The sequence below is a fragment of the Phyllostomus hastatus genome, unplaced genomic scaffold (assembly GCF_019186645.2).
Source record: "Phyllostomus hastatus isolate PE091 unplaced genomic scaffold, TTU_PhHast_1.1 phas_scaffold_501, whole genome shotgun sequence".
Classification (NCBI taxonomy): domain Eukaryota; kingdom Metazoa; phylum Chordata; class Mammalia; order Chiroptera; family Phyllostomidae; genus Phyllostomus; species Phyllostomus hastatus.
The window spans coordinates 30,890,452-30,908,966 of NW_025334033.1; the positions used below are offsets into that span (position 1 = coordinate 30,890,452).

The following is an 18,515-nucleotide window of genomic DNA, read 5'->3' on the forward strand; positions in this document are numbered from 1 at the left end:
CGGCAACCAAAATGATCTTTCAAAAATATGTATAAGCTTTCCTTCCTCTCACCATGGCTCTCATGTCACTGAGAATAATAGTCAAAGTCTTCACATTGGCCTAAATGGTACTACACAGTCTGGCCTCCCATTTCCTTTCTAACCTCATCTCTTACAACTAGCCCCCTTGCTTACCCCACTTCCATACACATCAAACACACACTTCCACACCAGGGCCTCTGAGCACACCATCTCCTCTGTCTGGGGTCCTCTTCCTCCAGATATATAAATGTTATGCCCCTTTACTGTTCATGTGTCACCTGCTGAGAGAGGCATCCCCGGACCGCCCACCCTAATATAAAAAAGCATACTTCTAATCTTGATCACTCTCTATATCCTTAGCTTTAATTTTCATTGCACTTACACTGCCTGACATATTGTAGTCAGAAAAAGTGACCTGTGTGTTACATACTTTATTGACCTGCTTTGCGCCCTAGTTTTTCTTTAAAATAAATTTTATATACCTGGAAATAATGGATATTCTCAGTTTGATTGACAGAGAGGTCCATATAGGATCAGTAACCAGCCTGTTAATTGTGATGTTAAGATCTTCTATACCTTATTAATTTTTATCTGATTGATCTATTGATTACTGAGAAACATTCTCCCACTTTGTCTATGGGTTTTTCAAGTTTTCCTGTAATTCTCTCTAATATGTAGGTCACTTTTTCTGACTGTAATACAATTAGTTTAGAAATCAATAAATTAACCCCCTTATACAATTGAAAATTTAAATACATGCATGTAAATAACTTACAGATCATAAAATATATCATAATGGAAATAAAAATATTTACACCTAAAGAGTAAAAAATACTGTATATGAAAACTCATGGATGCAGCCAAAGTCTTACTTAAAGGATAGTTTTTTGTACATACATTAGACAAGAAAAACAATATTAATAGGCTCAGCAGCTACCTGAAGAACATTTTTAAAGGGAGGGGGTTTAAACCTGAAGGAGATGGGAGGAAAGAAATACTATAGGAAAAAATATTAATGAAATTAAAATTCAAGAAACCCAAAAGCTGGTTTCTAGGAAAAACTGATCAAGTATAACAGAGAGAAGACACACACACACACACACACACACACACACACAAAGATTTAAAAAGACAAAGGGGAAGAAAAGGGGAATAGGAGGAAGATGGTCAGAAAGTACAGATTTTCAGTTATAAGATGAAGAAGTGTGGGGACATGAGGGACAGCATGACAAACACAGCTAACACTGCACTGCTGTGTGACATAGAAACGCTGTTAAGAGTGAATCCTAAGATTTCTCCTCACAATGCAAATATTTTTTCTTGTTTTGCTGTCTCTTTTTATTCTATCTATATGGGATGATGGATGCTAACTAAACTGATAATGGTAATCATTCTATAATGTATATAATTCAAACCACTATGCTGTACACCTTAAACTTATACAGTCATGTATGTCAGTTGTATCTCAATAAAACTGGTAGTAGGGGGACATATTTCTAGACAGAGCAGAGATTTTAAAAATAAGAGGATACTAGGAATAAGTTTATAACGACAAATTTGAAGACAGAAAATAGCCAAATTTCTAGAAAATTTTAAAACTGTCTTAAAAATAAAAAACAAAAATAAACCTATAACAATTGAGGAAATTTATTCATTCAGTCAACAAATATTTATAAAATGTGTCCAGCACAGTTTCAGACACCGGAGATATGACAGTGAACAAAAAAGAAGAACGTCCATGTTTTCATGGAGCCTGCTTTCTAGTGGTAGAAGACAAATAATTAATTAATTAGGTGTCAGTGAATTCTGTAAAGATTAAAGAACGAGAGAATGAGCTGTTTTATATAGCATAGTCAAAGAGCTAACATTGGACTTGAAGGAAGGGATGGAGCGAGCCAAGTGGCTCAGGCCTGAGGAGTAGGTGCAAAGGGCCTGAGGGGGGATCGTGTTTGGTGGAACAAAGTGAGTCTTGTGTCTAAGGCAGACTGGCAGGAGGAGGGATTGGTGAGCTGACCAAGGTCTAGATTGTGAGGTCCTTGTAAAGATTTTTGATTCGGCAGTTAGAAATACACCCAAATGGGAATGATGATAATAACTCCTGCTCACGTTACATATCAATTATATCTCAGTAAAGCTGAGGGGAAAATAAATCCTGTTCATAAGATTATGGAATTAATTAAATGTATGTAGAATTCCTTTGTAACATACAATCCACGTGGCAGATTTCAGTTTCATCCAGAAGTAATAATCATTTGTTGAATGTTTATTACATAGAGAGCACCTACCATGGGCCAGGACTTGTACAAAGCACACAAAAAAATAATCAGACGTGGTAGTTCTGCCAAGTATGTTAGACAAGCTCGAGCAGTATTTCTGCATTGTACTCTAGGAGTTATAACAGAGCTACTACAATCTGAAGACCAGGAGAGGCTTCGAAATTTTATAGTTTATGAGTTGACCCTTGAACAACACTAGTTTGTACTGTGTGGGTCCACTTATATGTAGATTTTTCCCCCAATAAATACCTGTACCGTATTTAGACCACAATTGAGAGTCCAAAAATGTAGAGGACTGACTGGATGCATTGTTCCATACTATTTTATGTATGCAGCATGAGCATCTGTGGATTTTGGTATCCATGGAGGCCCTGGAACCAGCCTCCCTCGGATACTGAGGGTGGTTAAGTTTTGGGGAAATCAAAAGTTATACATGGATTTTTGACAGTGCAGTGGGTAGGCACCCCCACTGTGTGCTGTTTGATAGTCAACTGTATATTAAAGGAAGGTATGTGGATTCTTTTTAGGGTAATTTATATTTTTCCTATTTATTTAACCCAAGAGGAATGAAAAATGTAAGGGGCTCATTTAGCCATGGCGATGGCAGGTGGATTTCTGCTGAGATGAACACCTCAGCAGATGTGGCCCTGACAACGTCTGTCTGCAGCGTGAATAAGTTCGGCAGTGAGCATGAGAGAAGCACAGTGAGAAGTCTGGAATTTGAATCATGGTGTAACCATTGCGTATCAGGTGGCTATTTTAATTCTTTGTCCTCAAAGTTAGTTCGACATAAGTCAGTCTACTGGTTTTTCTTAATAAATGATATGCTGCAGCCATTTGCCAGTCTTCATTGTTAAAGCCAACTTGCTGTTAGTCTGTTTCGGTAGGTTCTACTCTCAGAACACCTAGCTACCCCAAAACTTCCAGTTTCTTAAAATATAATGCACACCAGTCCTGTCTTCAACGCTTTGCCTGTGTTACCTCACTGCATCCTCACAACTCTATAATGTGGGGACCGATTTCCCCATTCCAGACTTGAGACAACTGACACAGAGTGAGGTTTATCAATAGCCCAGGTTTACGTCGTTACTAAGTGGCAGAGCTGGGATCAGAACCCAGGCAGTGACTTCAGAGCCCCCGCCCTTTGCTCTGCCTGTCCAGATAGATCGGTAGTGGTTATGGGAAGCTTCGTTGTCTGGAGAGGGTCAGGTATGGTGGTCCTTCACCTGCTCGAGGTAGGCCAGCACCTCTGTGAGTTTTGAATTATTATTTCCCTGTTTAGAACACAGTGAAGAAAACTTAAATGTCACTATATGATCCCCTTAGGTACTAAAATATGTATATTCTGCCATAGTTCCAGCTCTTGGCTTTGCCATTGACTAGTGTGTGAGTTTAGACAAGTTTTTTTAACCTGGGTTTTGGGTGTTTCCACTGTAAAAGGAAAGGATTAAACTAGGTAAGTCTCTATATTTCCTACTGGCTCAGTAACTTTTCTGATTCTGTACTCTGCTAGAATTAACAGTTGACATCACTGCTTTTGTCAGTCGTCTGGAACCAATTGTTCCAAATGAAAAAGGAGAGAAAGTATGGATAACGATTGTTCTTCTCTTTTGCTGGGCTCTTTTTTATTTTAAATACTCAAAAAAATTATGCCAAGGTACTAGCTTTTGCCATCTTAAAATGTGTGCATTGCATGCTTAGTTCTAAGAGCTGGGAATATTCCCTGAAGGTCTGTGCTGGTCACAAGCAAAATGGAGCACTCAAGACTAAGCACTGAAAATATCTCATGCAATGCTTCTCCATGCACTCATTGGGACAGGTAATTACTGTGGCAACAGCAAACTAATTTGAAGTGTTAGCTGTTAATTAAAAGGATGCAGAGGTGTATAGTTGTCTTTTGGTGTAACCAGAGCCTCCATTCAAACTTCATTAATCACTTTACAGTTAATGTGTTGCAGAAGGTCAAGACTATTGAGATGCAGCATTCGTTGAAAGTAAACAAATTCCTTTTCTCCAGGTGGAATTCCATTTGCAAAGTTAAGGGGCACACTCCGCTCATAGCTGGCATTGCCTTTGTCATCCACTTCTCCTTGATGATTAAATGTTAAATCGGTACTGTCATTGCACTGTAAACCAAACCACACAGCACCTTTGTTGCTCGAAATCGAACCCAAAATTCCATGGATGAATTAGCGTGCATCATAATTAAATCATCAAGCCTCCCCTTGTATTTCACTTAGAAATAAGAGACCTTTCTTTTGGAAAAGAGATCGGCTTTCTTGACAAGCTAATTAAGTTACCAAGCCGTTCAGTATGGTGTACATATATTAGACTATCTGCTGATCATTTACTTATCGCTGCTGTTGGTCTCAAAAGTCCAGGTTGTTGTCCAAAGTGACAGCACTGTTCTTTTTTTAAGTTTTGAATCCTTGTTAGTCTGTTCAACTGTTAGTCTTCACATTTGAATTTTTGGTTAGTGATTCTAATACAGAGTGTTTTTAACAGTTGAAATTAAAGGAGTCTGTAGTATACAAGAGGAAAAATAATATATCATTAAATTTTACATATTATATTACCTATATTTATATGGAATAAAGTTACTAAATTCCTTCAAATCACATTTCACATTAGCTTAGTACAACTACTTCTCTGCCAGGCACTGAGGAAAATACAGCGTATGTTTTTCTATATCACTTTATTACATGAATTCAGAATATGTAATAAATCAAATCATAACTTGAAAATGGGGTTTCATGTTGTAAAGTCTGATGTTAACATAGATAGTGAAGTAAGTGGTAATTTGTTCTAAACCCTTTATAATATAGGGGTTCCACTTTATCACTTTATATAAAGTATAAAACATATCACTTTATATAAAGTATAAAATTTTTAAATAATTTAAGTTTTATAAACTTAATAGTATTTATGTACACTAGGGAAGTTGATGTTTAGAGAAAGTCTGTAGATACTTTTACAGATTAAAGAACTCTGGTAAAGTGAACAATTGCCAAATTTTATAATCTTGCTTGTCCTTTAAATGAGATATAATTTCTCTATAATTGATAAAATAAAGGCTAAGTTTACCTTCCAAAATTGGCTCAACCTTGTCCACTCAAGAAGGAAAAGCAGAATGAATTTTTTATAACACTCATATACAGATACTTACAAACATTTACATGTTTTTCCTGGTCTTACCTGAATTCATAACATTATTACATATGAAAAGTTATAAATTCTTGTAGGTTCTTGATAACTAAATTATATCCATAAGTCTGTTGCTTTAAAAATACTTGTCAGTGATTGCACAGTTCTGTAAATTTACTAAAAATCATTGAATTATACACGTAAGTGAACTTCATATATATTATATCTCAATAAAGCTGTTTAAAACATTAGTTAGAATAACCACACAAATACTTCTGCCAAAACAACAAAATGTTTTCATCTGATAATAATGGAATGCATATTTTATTTTATTTTTGTAATCATGTATGGTAATGGATGTTAACTAGACATATTGGGGTTATTCATTTGCAATATACATATATAAATATCAAATCATTGTTATATACCCAAAATTAAGATAATGTTACATGTCAATGATATCTCCAAAAAATAATAAAATGAATGAGCAATTTTTACTACTAAGTAAAATTTACTGCTTAGTAGTAGAAATTGGAAACCTGGTTAATTTTGCAACTTGGCATCTGAGGACAGGGAATTCCTGGCAAGCTGAATTACATCCCTCCCCCTGTTCCCTGCCCCCGCCCTCACCACCACTTAACACTAGCCAGGTGAGAGGAAGAACAATCAGCTCTTGGCTAACATGCAGAATCCTCTGTGGAGCAGGACTTGAATTCTTCCAAAATAATTTGTTTCTTCATACTCTCACGGACGTGCAGTAACAGTGCCTGTTCATGTTGTGTGCGTCGTTCTGAATTTTTTATACGAGGCAGATTGTTTCTGGATAATGGTCAGAATGGGTAGTCCTTTCAGTACATGCATGAAAGGCCACACATTTCATTGAAACACAAAAGGTCTTGATGAAATAATGGTATTTACTTCTGCAAACCTTATTCTCTGTTTTATGAATGAATGTATTCATACTGCTTGACTTAAATTGTAGTTATTTCACTTAACTCATCACTTGAGCTTTTCTCTCTTCTGAAGCTTTTTTAATATTGAGAGATACCAGTTTTAGGAAAGGATGAACCACATATTTGAATCTTATAAACCTGTGACTTATACGAATTTGTATCTTAAGCTATAGCTAATTCCATATTATTTTGATGAAATGTGGGAATAGAGTTGACTTGTGTATATAATTGAAATAAACAAAAGAAAAACCTCCCATTTTGTATGTCTTTGTCTAGTGCTTAGCACAGAGCTAGAGAAGACCTCCACACACACTCACACGCTCACACACTGACACACTCCCACACTCTCACTGGCACTGACAGTGTGTTGTAAAGGAAATAGAGCCAGAAGACCTGGATTTGAAGTATAGTTCTGCCACTTACTGACTTTGTGCCATTAGGCAAACTACTTAACTTTTCTATGCTTCAAAGTTCTCATCCATAAAAGGAAGATAATAATGCCACTATTACCTTAGAGGATTATTTTAAGGTAATGTGTAATGAATCATTTTGTAAACCATTAAGCTCAATAGAAATGTAAATTACTGGTGTTATTAGTATTCTTTGGAAGTGCCACATATCCCATGGCTGCAGATGTGTTCAGATTTACACTTATGTCCTTCACCATCGTCTAGGTTGTTTAGTGATCTCAAGTAATTTTGTTATTGTTCTTTCTTCCCATAGAGCATATCATGTCCCAAGTGGGAAAATACTAGCTGTAAAGGTAAGTGGTGGATAAATTTCATGAAATTCATGACATTCTTGATGCTTCTACACCCCCTCCCACTTCTCCACGTTTAGCTTGAGTCACAGGCAGTCGTGAAAAGGAAATGAGATGGTTTTAGGTTTGGCTGGTAGGTGGCGGAAGTTGTGGCACTGCTGTGACATTCAAGCTCCCGAGGGTGTTTTAAGTAGCACCTTGGCATGGTGAGTCTTCTCATCACTGTTGCCTCCACTTCTCTCTCTGTTTCCTGTTAAGTGGCATCACTGTCTTCCTCGTCTTGCAGCTCAGAACCTTAGTAGTTATTCACTCCTTTTTTCTTTTATCTCCGACATCTTGTAAGTTACCATGACCTGTTGGAAATTTTCCCTGAAATGCGTCCATTTGTCACTTTCTTGCCGTTCTTATCCTCATTGCCTGGGCCTTGTATCAGGCTCACCTACCCCATACCGGGATTTTTTATAACAATTTCATCATTGTACTTTGATCTTTTTCTTCTCCTGTGCCCCTTTACTCTGCCACCAGAGTTGAGAAATTGAATCACAGATCTGACCACGTCACTGTCTTGGCACCCACCCCCCATCCTGTACATTGTAAAACCTAAGATGTGTGACCCATTACCAGATTCCGAAATAGCCCAGCACCACACCCACCAGCAGTCAAGCCGCACATGTCTCATGGATGTTCTGGGCAGTTACCTAAAATATGCCTCACCTGCTGCCACCCCGTTGTACTTTACACCTCATCCCTGCCATGCACCAGCATCCCAATTCTGCCCTGACATTTGCAGCTTAATTTCTGGCATTGGCTGTTGGAGCTTCATCTTCCCCTTATTTTATCCAAGATTTTCCCAATGGACTCTCTTGAACTGTACCTCTGACTGAACCCTAGGCTTCCTCAGGTTCCACAGAACCCCACTTCTAACCCTCTAACCCTGGGTTCTTAGCTAACAGACTGGTTAGACCTGCTTTGTGCCTCCCCCCACGAACCGGTCGGGTCCTCTTCAGATCAGCCCCTTCCTACTCTACAGCCACACCTCTGTATTACCTGTCTGTGACCTCTTGTCACACCCTGCATCTCTAGTCTCCGGACCCTTAATCATGAAAGCTGTTATTTTTTTGTGTAACTAGTATATGCCAGTTACTATGCTAGATGTCATATGACTATTATCTGTAATCCTTAAAAACAGCAAAGTAAGCCTGTGCATTTTAGATTTGAGAGGACTGAGACTCAGAAAGCTGAACAGTTCAAGATAACACAGTTGAAACAGCCAGGGACAGGATTTAAAACAAAATCCATTTGACTCCAAAGTGCATGTCCTCTGCCTCACCAGGAAGCCTTTATACAAGTATTACCATTGCTCCTCTTTCTGATTTCCATCTATCCTTTCATGGTTCATCTCCCCCATGATGCTTTCTTAGCTATTCCCAGCAAGAATTCAGTCTCTTTCCCTTACATTTATGTAGTATATCTGATTTCTGCATCTTTTATCTTATCTAGAAACTAGGAATCTGAACAACTAAATTGCAATTGATTATACCTTTTAGTAAGGTTAAACTGAAGTGAAGACTCAGTGTAGGCCAGAGTTCTTTTTCCATACTACACCTGGTACAATACCTGTAGTGTGTTATGCGACATTATGAAGTCCAGTTTTAATAACTCAAGTAGCTTTAGGTGAGGCTGGGCTCACCTTAAATTACATTTAAGCTAGGCTAACATTAAAATTCTTGTGCATGACTATTTATATAGGTATGGCAAAGGTGTTACAGTTGTTTCTGGAAAGGATTAAAAGCAGTTGTAAAGAAGACACATTTTAAAAGAGGTGTTAAAGTAGAGACTTTCAATAAATAAAAGCAGTAGTGGTTTACAAATACACAACTCATTAGACCCGACCATAAAACTGAGCTTTACAACAAGGCCCGTATTGTATTCACTGTGTATCTCTAAATTCTACAGCATGCTAGATGGTCAGACTGAGCTGAGTGAATGAATGATTTAAGAGTAGGTGTGATTATTGTTTACTCTTTTTTGCTTATCCCTGAGCTTTTGGTACTGAAGGCAAAAACATGATGCTTACGTAATAGTCATAATCCAGAAAAAATAAATGTGCCATTACTTCAAACCTGGTGGAGTTCTTCATTAAATTTTAGAAGTGGTTAGTTCCCAAATATGTGGGGATTTTCCAGATAGCTTTGTTATTGATCTCTAATTTAAATCAGTTGTGGTCAGAGAATATACTTTGTATCACTGGAATTATTTTAAATTTATTGAGATTTTTATGGCCCAGAATATGAATTATTTTGGTGTTTCCTGTGCACATGAAAAGAATGTGTAGTCCATTATAAAGTGTATTGTATAAATGTTAGATCAAGTTGTCTGATAGTGTTGTTTAAAATCATCTTCACTGAGTTTTATCAACTGATCTATCAATTATTGAAAAAGGGGTATTGAACTCTCCAGCAGTAATTGTGGATTTGTCTATTTTTTCCTTATAGTTTTATCATTGGTTTACTTAATATTTTTGAAGGTCTGTTAGATACATTTAGGATTGTTATGTCCTCTGGATGAATAGGCCCCTTTGTCATTATGAAGTGACCTTTTTTATCCATGGTATTATTCTTGGCTCTGAAATCTACATTTGCTGATATTAATATAGCTACTCCAGCTTTGACTGGTGTTAACATGATATGCTTTTACTTTTAACCTGCTGAGTCTTTATACTTGACATGGACTTCTTGTAGGCAGCATATAGCTGGGTCTTATATTTAAATCTAGTCTGATAATCTCCACTTTTATTTGGGGCAATTAGATCATTTACATTTCATGTGATTATTGATATGGTCAAATTCAAATCTGTCGTCTTGATCTTTGTTTTCTATTCATTCTGTCCTTTTTTTAGCCTTAGAGTTACTTTAACTTATTATAGTATACATTCCAGTAATATTGTACCACTTTATAGTGTGAGAACTTTACATAATATGCTTTACATAGTGTACTTTGCTTTTCCACATCCTGGCCTTCGTAATCATACATTCTATATACTCACGTGATAAACCCCAGGACACACTGTTGCTATTCTTGCTTACAGTTGTCTTTTACAGACATTGAAAAAATAAGAAAATATTTTTATTTACTCACATTTTCACCAGTTCCAGTGCTCTTCATTTCTTTGTATGGATCCAGATTTTCATCTGGTTTAATTTCCTTTCTGTCTGAAGACTCTCCTTCTTTTACCTTTCTTTCTTTTTTTATGTGTTGATCTGTTTTATTATTTGACTGGAGAACTAGACACTCCCCAGTTCAGGGAGATATGCAGGTTTGACCCTCCTTGTGATCGCTGGCTCCAGCCCTACCCTGGCCCTTCCTGGCATTGGCCACCCCCATATGGGGACAGGAGGGAGGCGTCAAAGTGCTTTGGGGAGTCCAGGCAGACAGTGAAGTGCTGGATGTTTACCACCTGCTCACAGACCTGGGTGTGGAGCTGGCGAATCAGCACCTGGATGTGATGGATGGATTTGGCTAACTAAGCCCAGCTTGAATACCTGGGTCTGTAGGTGCCTGTTTGAGAAATCCTTGATCTTCAGGCCCAGGATGTAATTCGGCTTCACCCTGGCCTTGTCCAGCTCCCCGTGTGGACCAGGCACCACAATAGGACACCGCCTTCAAATGGACGCTGTGGGGCTTTCTCATCCAGCTTTAGTCAGCAGCCCCTGAGCAGCCTTGCGGACCTAGGCCAGGGTGAATTTGACCCTCCAGACCTCCCATTTGCTCTAAAGCCCATACTCGCCCATCAGCTTCAGCTCTTGGTTGAGGTGGGATTTCTTGAAGAGTCTCTGCAGGGTCATGTAGGTTGTGCAACAAACCCATCTCTGGGCCCCCAGGATGTTGGCTCCCTTGTAGCTGAGAAAGAGCTCTTTTACATTTCTTATAATGCACAAGTCTTCTGGCGGTAAATCCCCCTGCTTTTTCATATCTGCAGAGTGTATATTTGACTTTCATTTTGGAAGGTATTTTTGCTAGAGAGAGAATCTAGGTTGACTGCTGTTTCAGTATTTTAAGGATACTATTTTATTGTCTTTTGGCTTGCATTCTTTCCAATGAAAAGCTTACTGTCATTTACAATCTTTATTCCTTTCCCTGGCCAGGTGGCTTGGTTGGTTGGAGCATCATCCCGTATAACAAAAAAGGTTGCAGGTTAGATTCCCAGTCAGGGCACATGCCTAGATTGCAGGTTTGATCCCCAGTCAGGGTTCGTATGGGAGGCAACTGATCAATGTCTCTCTCTCTCTCTCTCTCTCTCTCTCTCACACACACACACACACACACACACAAATCAATAAACATATCCTTGAGTGAGGATTAAAAAGTAATAATATAATAAAATCTTTATCCCTCTGTACGTTAGAACTGACCTCTCTGGCTCATTTTAGGATTGATTATGATGAGCTTTTATGTAATTTCCTTGATAATCCACATACTTAGGATTTGTTGAGATTGTTGGATCGGTGTATTTTTAGTTTGCATCAAGTATGTACAAATTTTGGCCATTATTTTTTCACATCTTTCCCCTCACCTTGGGAAGTGAAATTGCATGTACAGGGTCCAGCAGAAGTAACGCCTGCTTCAGTGTGGTTGGTAGGGTAATAATATGGGTGTAATAATTTATAGTTTTAATTTGAACATTTCACCTAAAATGTCATATGGTGTGCTTGAGTGTGATATTGTTGTGTTACAGAATTACATGCTTATGATTTTGTAATAAAAGATGTTGTAATAAAAAGGGCGTATTATTTGTGCCAGACACTGTATATTAGGTTAATTGAAGTTGTTCCACCACAAAACAATGCTCTGTTGTTTGTTTTAGTCTTTTTTTCTCTCTAATGTTTCATTTTTGGATAATATCTGTTGTCAAATATTAAGTTTCATCTTTTCATCTGCATTGTTTAATCTGCTATTAATCTTGTTCAGTGTATTTTTCCTTTCAGATATTGTACTTTGTATCCTTAGAAGGTGACATGGGCCTTTTTCACATCTTCCAAGTTTCTCTTAATATGCTCAATCTTTCTTTCACTTTCTTGAATATGTGAAATACAGTTATGATAACTGAATTAATCATCGTGTCTATTAATTCTACCATAGATGTCATTTCAGAGTCTTTTTTCATATTTAGATATTTTCACTTGTAAAAATAACATTTAAAATGTGTAAAAACATACAAAGCCAGTGAAAGTAGTTCGACATGTTGCCATTATAATGTGTCTGAGGGCTAAAGCGGATGGGCACACAGGAGTTCACAGAACAGTGGAGCAGTGGCCTGTGGTTTCGCCGCTGGGTGGGAATCCTAGGGAGGTGCTTCATTCCTGAACCTCTAAGAGTTCTTGTGTGAGCCCCCTGGAGGCAGGAGGTGCCAGGGGAGACAGGCAGCTGTCCTCCTGGGAGACATCGCTCTCTGCCACACCATCTGAGGCCAGTGTTCTCTGCAGCATCTCCCTGTTCTCCGTTTGGCTGGGTGGCCCTGATTCTCTCCTTCTCTGTCTTTGTTACCAGTTGGGCACTAACCTCCTCTTTTCCAAGGCCGTTGCAGAATTCTTATACTGAGGAAGTGTCTGATTCTGAGCTGGAGGAGGAGTATTACTATCAGAATCTGTTATTTTTACCTTCTTCAGGGGAGCTGCTCAAATTGATTAAGGAAACAGTTTTGTTGACATGCTTCTTCATAGGTCCTTTTTTTTTGCTGGCTCTCCCATTATTCTTCTTTGTAAAGCTCTTAAATGTCCACTCATCATCACTGCAGGGCATCCCGGACTCAGAGAACACAGGCCAACACATGGGCACCTCCTCCTCCTTCTCCTCAGTCACTTCGTTCACACTTTTCCAGGGCTCCGGAGTGTGGTCCTCATACCTGCTGAGGGCTTTTTGCTTCTCACCATTGCAGACAGACAGACCACTCAGGGTCAGTGCTGACTGATCACTTTTCTTCTCATTTAGGGTTGTATTTTCTTGTGTGTGTGTGTGTGTGTGTGTGTGTGTGTGTGTGTGTGTGTGTGTGTGTGTTTAAATATCTTACCATTGTTTTTATCGGATGCCAATCATATGACATAGGTGCCAGATATTTCCGAATTTCTATAAACATTCTTGACCTTTATTCTGAGATGCTGATAAGTGACTTTGAACAGTTTGATCCCTTCGAGGATTGCGTTTCAGCTTGTTTGGTGGGCCCAGCCCAGTGGTTAGTTTAGAGGTAGTTTTCCTCACTCAGCTGAGGCGCTGGCCTTTGAATACTCCCCTTGTGCCCTAGCAATTACAAGGTTTTCCACCATGGCTGCTGAGAACACAAATTCTCTCTTAGCGTGAGGTCTGGAGATTGTTTCCTCTGGTCTTTTCTTTCCCTGTCCTCAGGTATTTTCCTGACACCCGTGTGCTGATCATTATTCAGCTGGAGACTCTGGGCCCCCCTCCAGATCTCTTGAAGCTCTGTCCCTCTGGTGCTCTGCCAGTGACCTCTCACTGCCTTGGCCTTCTCAGACTCCCAGCTCTGTCTTCTCACCTTGGGGATGTGGCTGAGCTCTGCCTGGGCGCCCCTCCCTGCGCTGGGGCCTGGAAATCTCTCTAGGCTGTCAGCTGGCCAGTCATAGGATTCATCTGTCTTGTTTTTCCATCTCTCGAAGATCACTGTCCTGTTCTGGCCAATGTCAGACATCTGGAAGCCTATTGATTTTTCCCTTTTTGTTTTTAGTAGCACTTCCTTTCTTGTCACCACTCTAATCCAGAGGCTCGTTTTATCTCTCGTCAGACATGTGGACTGGCCTTCACACTGTTCTCCCAGAAATAGGAGTTACTGTGTATCGATCATTTGCACTGTGCTAAGCACTTTACATACATTTCCCTCATTTAATACAATGACCTTCTGCTATTTCCATTACTGATCCCCATTTTACAGATGTGGAAGCTGAGGCACAGAGAAGTTAAGTAGCTTGCCCAAAATCCCACAACTAATAAGTAATGGAACCAGGATTTCAGCCGAAGCAGCTCTTGCCCCAAGACCCTGATCTTAATCTCTGTACTATATTACCTCTCACCCTCAGATTTGGCCTCCTGAAGTGTGGTTCTGGTAACATCTCTTTCCCACTCAAAAGTCTTCAAAGGCTTCACATTATTTCCCAATAAACTGAAAGCTCTGTGGGATGGGACTCAGGGTCTTCCACAGTATGTCATCGGCCAACTGTTACAGCGTTGTCTTGAATGACTGCATCTTGTGCTACTTTTAAGTTGCACTTCCTGCCTTATCTGAACCCAGGTGCTGTTCACTGCAGCAGTTTGATTCATGTATTTTTTTCTAATAAGAATGCCTTCCCCTGTGTCCCCACCTACCAAAATCCCTAACACCCTCCAAGATTGGCTCCAAAGCTATTCTGTTGAGGTTACTTAGATACATTATGTCACATCCAGTACATCTATCACTTACTCATTCTCCTCTTTGAATCTCTAGAATTCTGTTTTCTTATGGGTGTTATCGCATGCCACCTTGTAGTTTGCTATTAGTGTACGTGTATGTTTGCCCTATGATGTCGAAATCTCCTTTTAAGTGGAGAGCAGGTCTTACCTCGTCTCACGTGTTGGTCCACGCAGAACACTGCACGGACAGCCTAGCGCAGGGTGCTGTGCGCAACGTGTGCAGAGTGCCAGGTGTTCAACACCTGATTTGGTGACTGATTGAATAAGTAAATTTTGTTCTTTTGTTTGTTTTTCAGTTTACTCATTCATCTCTTGAAACATCTTGAAAGCAGGTTCAGCTCACATACAGAATATCCCATAGTGTTCTTTGGATGGACCATTGCTCTCAGCCAGAGTATTTTGCAGCTTTTTTTATATTAAAGGGTGAAATGAAAGGTTAGGAGTTAGACGTGCATTTGATCTTTTCCTGACCTTTTCCTGACTTTTGTGTGACTTCAAGCATGTCACTTGAACCTCTCAATGACCTCAGCTGTGAAACGGGGCTGCCTGGTGTCACAGAGGGATTGCGAAGAGCAGCAAATCACAGTCCTTGTCTGAACAGCATCACCTGCCGGGCTCTGATACCTGCGTAGACTGATGAGGGAAACACCGTTTCCCAAGTCAGTGGTCAGTTGGACCCGGACTTTGAGTAGCTGTGGGAGCAATTAGATGGGAGTCCCCGAAGATCTGTTACTCTTCCTGCTCAAAATATTTTTACTTTTTGCACTTCTAAATGTTTCTTTTTTTAGACAAGGAAACTATATTGTAATGTTTCCCTTTTCAGACTCTAAAGGTGGGAAAATATCACTTCAGATAATTTTAGAAGCAAGTAAAATTTTGGAAAGAATAGAAGTACTGTGCATTTTTATTTTATGCTACTGAATTTAGAAAAATTTCTGCCTCAGATAGAACACTTTTAAAATGATACTGATATTTTAAAAATAAGTATTTGATAGGACTATGTATGTACCTCATGAAATGTGTTTCTAACTTGCTTTTTTTGGCAGAGAGTATTGGAGGTGAGACCACTGCAGACAAGTAGAGCAGAAAACGAATAAAACACTGTTGGCCATCGTGCAAAGAGAACCTTCTTATGCCATGAATATACTCTATAAAAGCTTTCAAAGAGTAGAGCTTCATAGAATTTCCCAGTATTATTTATTTTCTAATTGAGAAAAGTCCATTCACCAGGAAATTTCGTAGCATTGCATATAGCATGTACTGATTATCATTCTTTGACTGTTTGGGGTTTCTGCTGCTTTTAAACTAGCATTTAAATGGACCATTTGATTAATCATTTGTATACTGACTGTAATCCTCCCAAATTTCCTTTCTGAGTTGTACATACTGTAAAAGACAATTATGTTGGCACAGATTAAATAAGCGAATTAAAACAGAATAGCAGCTTAATTTGACCTGTGATTTTGTTCTCCTTCCCTTTAGTGGAGAGTGTGCCACTCCAGCAAATAAATGAAGTCATCCATGACAGGTTGTGATGAATTGCCGTATTTATACTGTATATTTTAATAGCCTCACGCTAATTTAAATTGAGCCCAGAGTAAATTATAATTCAGTCACTTGACTGCTTATATTTAACTTGACAACTCATCCCTATTTGTCCTGGAGGTGCAGCGAAGAGCAGGGCGCACTCAGGTATTGCAGTCTTGCACTTAACCCTTTCTCCACAGAGTAGTTTGCGTTCAGGGTCTCTCCAGTTTGAAAAATGTAGCTCTTCCTAAGGAGAAAAACAGTGATAATAATGAAAATTTAGGAAGTTCCTACTTCCCTTGTACTTCAAAAACAAAATTAGTATTTCCATGCTTTCCCCCACTGCCTTCAAAAAGGGAGTTGGACTTGTTTATTTTTAGCAGCTTTAAAGCTCACTCACAAGAACGCCCACCTGGGAAGGAGGGTTGACCTTCCACCTAGAGAGCCAAGTGTCCCAGAAAATGAAAGAGTGTTTCGGTAGCTATTTTAAGGTGAACTTTACTTTCCCTCCCAAGTTCCCAGAAATTACCTTACTCACTTCCCTACCAGTGTGGAGCTTCCACTGTTCTGGCCTGCAGCGAATACGGAGGGTGGTCAAGGCCTGCTCGAGTGTGGTGGGTTGGCTCCACAAATACAGTGTCATCTGCAACACTTCAGTTCACTGCGGTACTTGCATTCATTTTGGTGTTTCTATCTTTGGTTTTAAATCCAGTTTTAAAAATCAAGCAATCCATTTCCTTTCTGTCTAGAAACAGCATCTTATTTAGAGGATTATGGTTATAAGGAGCAATTTAATTAAATCTCACACCACTTAATGGCCACTAGTGTAAGACCCTATGCAGGGTGTTGGGTGTGGAGCAGGGGGCTAGAGAAAGATGCACAAGACTCACTCTTTGTCCTTAAGGGGCTCACAACCACTCTCTACTCTTTAGACTTCTGTTTTTAGAAGGTGAGGCGTGGATGCTGAAGACAAATGTGAGAAAAAGAAAAGTAAAGGGCCAAAGCTAGGGATCAGTTCTGACAGAGGGCTTTGGGGCTGGCTTCCCGAAGGTGGTGGCAGCACTGAAGCTGGTTGTAAAAGACAGAGAAGGTGTTACGGTCAGTGGCTGTGGGGTGGAGAGAGGAAGCACTCCTCACGTGGACGGAACAGCCATAGCAAAGACTGGAAGTGGGGGAAGTCACAGGGTGCGTGTGGATCAGTCAGAATCATCTGGTTTCCCATGAGGATTGAGTTTGTGGTGGGGAATAGTGAGGAGCTATAATAACAAGTTGGAACTAGATTGCAGGAGAAATCCTTGAATGCCATGCTAAAATTTTAATTTTATGCTAAGCCGTGGGAACCCAATTAAGGTTTTTGATCAAGGGAATGATACGTTTATAGCCAGTAGTTTGAGGTTAGTTCCAGTGTGTTGGCTAGGCATGTGGAGTCATGTTGTTTCTAGATTGGGAGCCTGGAGATGCAATATAGCCATACTAAGCACTGAGCAAATGTATTTTCGAAACCTTAAATAAGGGGTTCTCACCTTACTGTGGGTTAGAAATCACCTGACAAGTTTTTTTAGAAATACTAAGAGGTAGGTCCAACTGCAGAGATTCTGATTCCATTATGCCTATGCATCAGGGTTTATTTAAAGCACCCTTATATATTTATGTAAATTCTTTTAAATGAAGGTAATTATAATATGAGGCCAGGGTTGAGAATCACTGCTTTAAGGTAAATAATAACTTAATTTCATTTAGCAGAGTTTTCTAGGATGAAAGATTCACTGTACTTGACATAGTAGTTTGTACAGCACCAATATTTCGTAGCATAGACTTAAAACAACACTAGGTAAATTTATTTTGTTGCTAAGTTTTACACAGGAACAAAAATGTTAAGTGAATATTGTTGGTAAAATGACTATTGATCTGGAGAAGTGTTTCTTGGCAGCTCTGTATTACACTTACCGACTAGTTTAGTGGGAGCTTTTATAAATAACCCTAGAGCAAACTCTGGACAGAAACTGGCTATATCTTTTTTTTTCTCTTTCCCATCCCCCAAATGGGTGTCATTACTATAAAATGTGTAGAATCATCCTTTCCTTTTTCTGTCAGGAGTTTGCAATTCATAATTTATGGATGTTTCCCTCCAATGTAAGTGTACGAGGATGTGTTCCGCAGTCGTAATACAAAATGTAGGTCAGAGTTGGGTGGTGTGTAACTACACTGTCGTGTAGTTACAAAACGGGATGTTCAGTTCTTACCTGGAAATGTCTAGAGCCAGAAACTGCCACAAATGTTAAAATTGTCTTCCAACTAGTTTATTCTCACCACTGTCTTTTTAAGTCAAAAACAATTTCTCCTGAGTTGGTTTCATTGAAGTGCTAAGTAAAATTAGAA

The 18,515-nt window shown here is 39.2% G+C and overlaps 1 protein-coding gene and 1 pseudogene across 4 annotated transcripts in view; one reads left to right on the forward strand and one right to left on the reverse strand.

Moving 5' to 3' along the window:
• Window positions 1-18,515, forward strand: part of MAP2K5 (mitogen-activated protein kinase kinase 5) — a 254,155-nt gene that overhangs the window by 78,184 nt on the left and 157,456 nt on the right. For all 4 annotated transcript variants that reach the window (XM_045823533.1, XM_045823535.1, XM_045823534.1 and 1 more), the window contains exon 9: window positions 7,118-7,157. In XM_045823533.1, coding sequence (XP_045679489.1) covers window positions 7,118-7,157 — 40 coding nt within the window. The remainder of the gene's footprint in view (window positions 1-7,117; window positions 7,158-18,515) is intronic.
• Window positions 10,504-11,125, reverse strand: LOC123808337 (annotated as a pseudogene).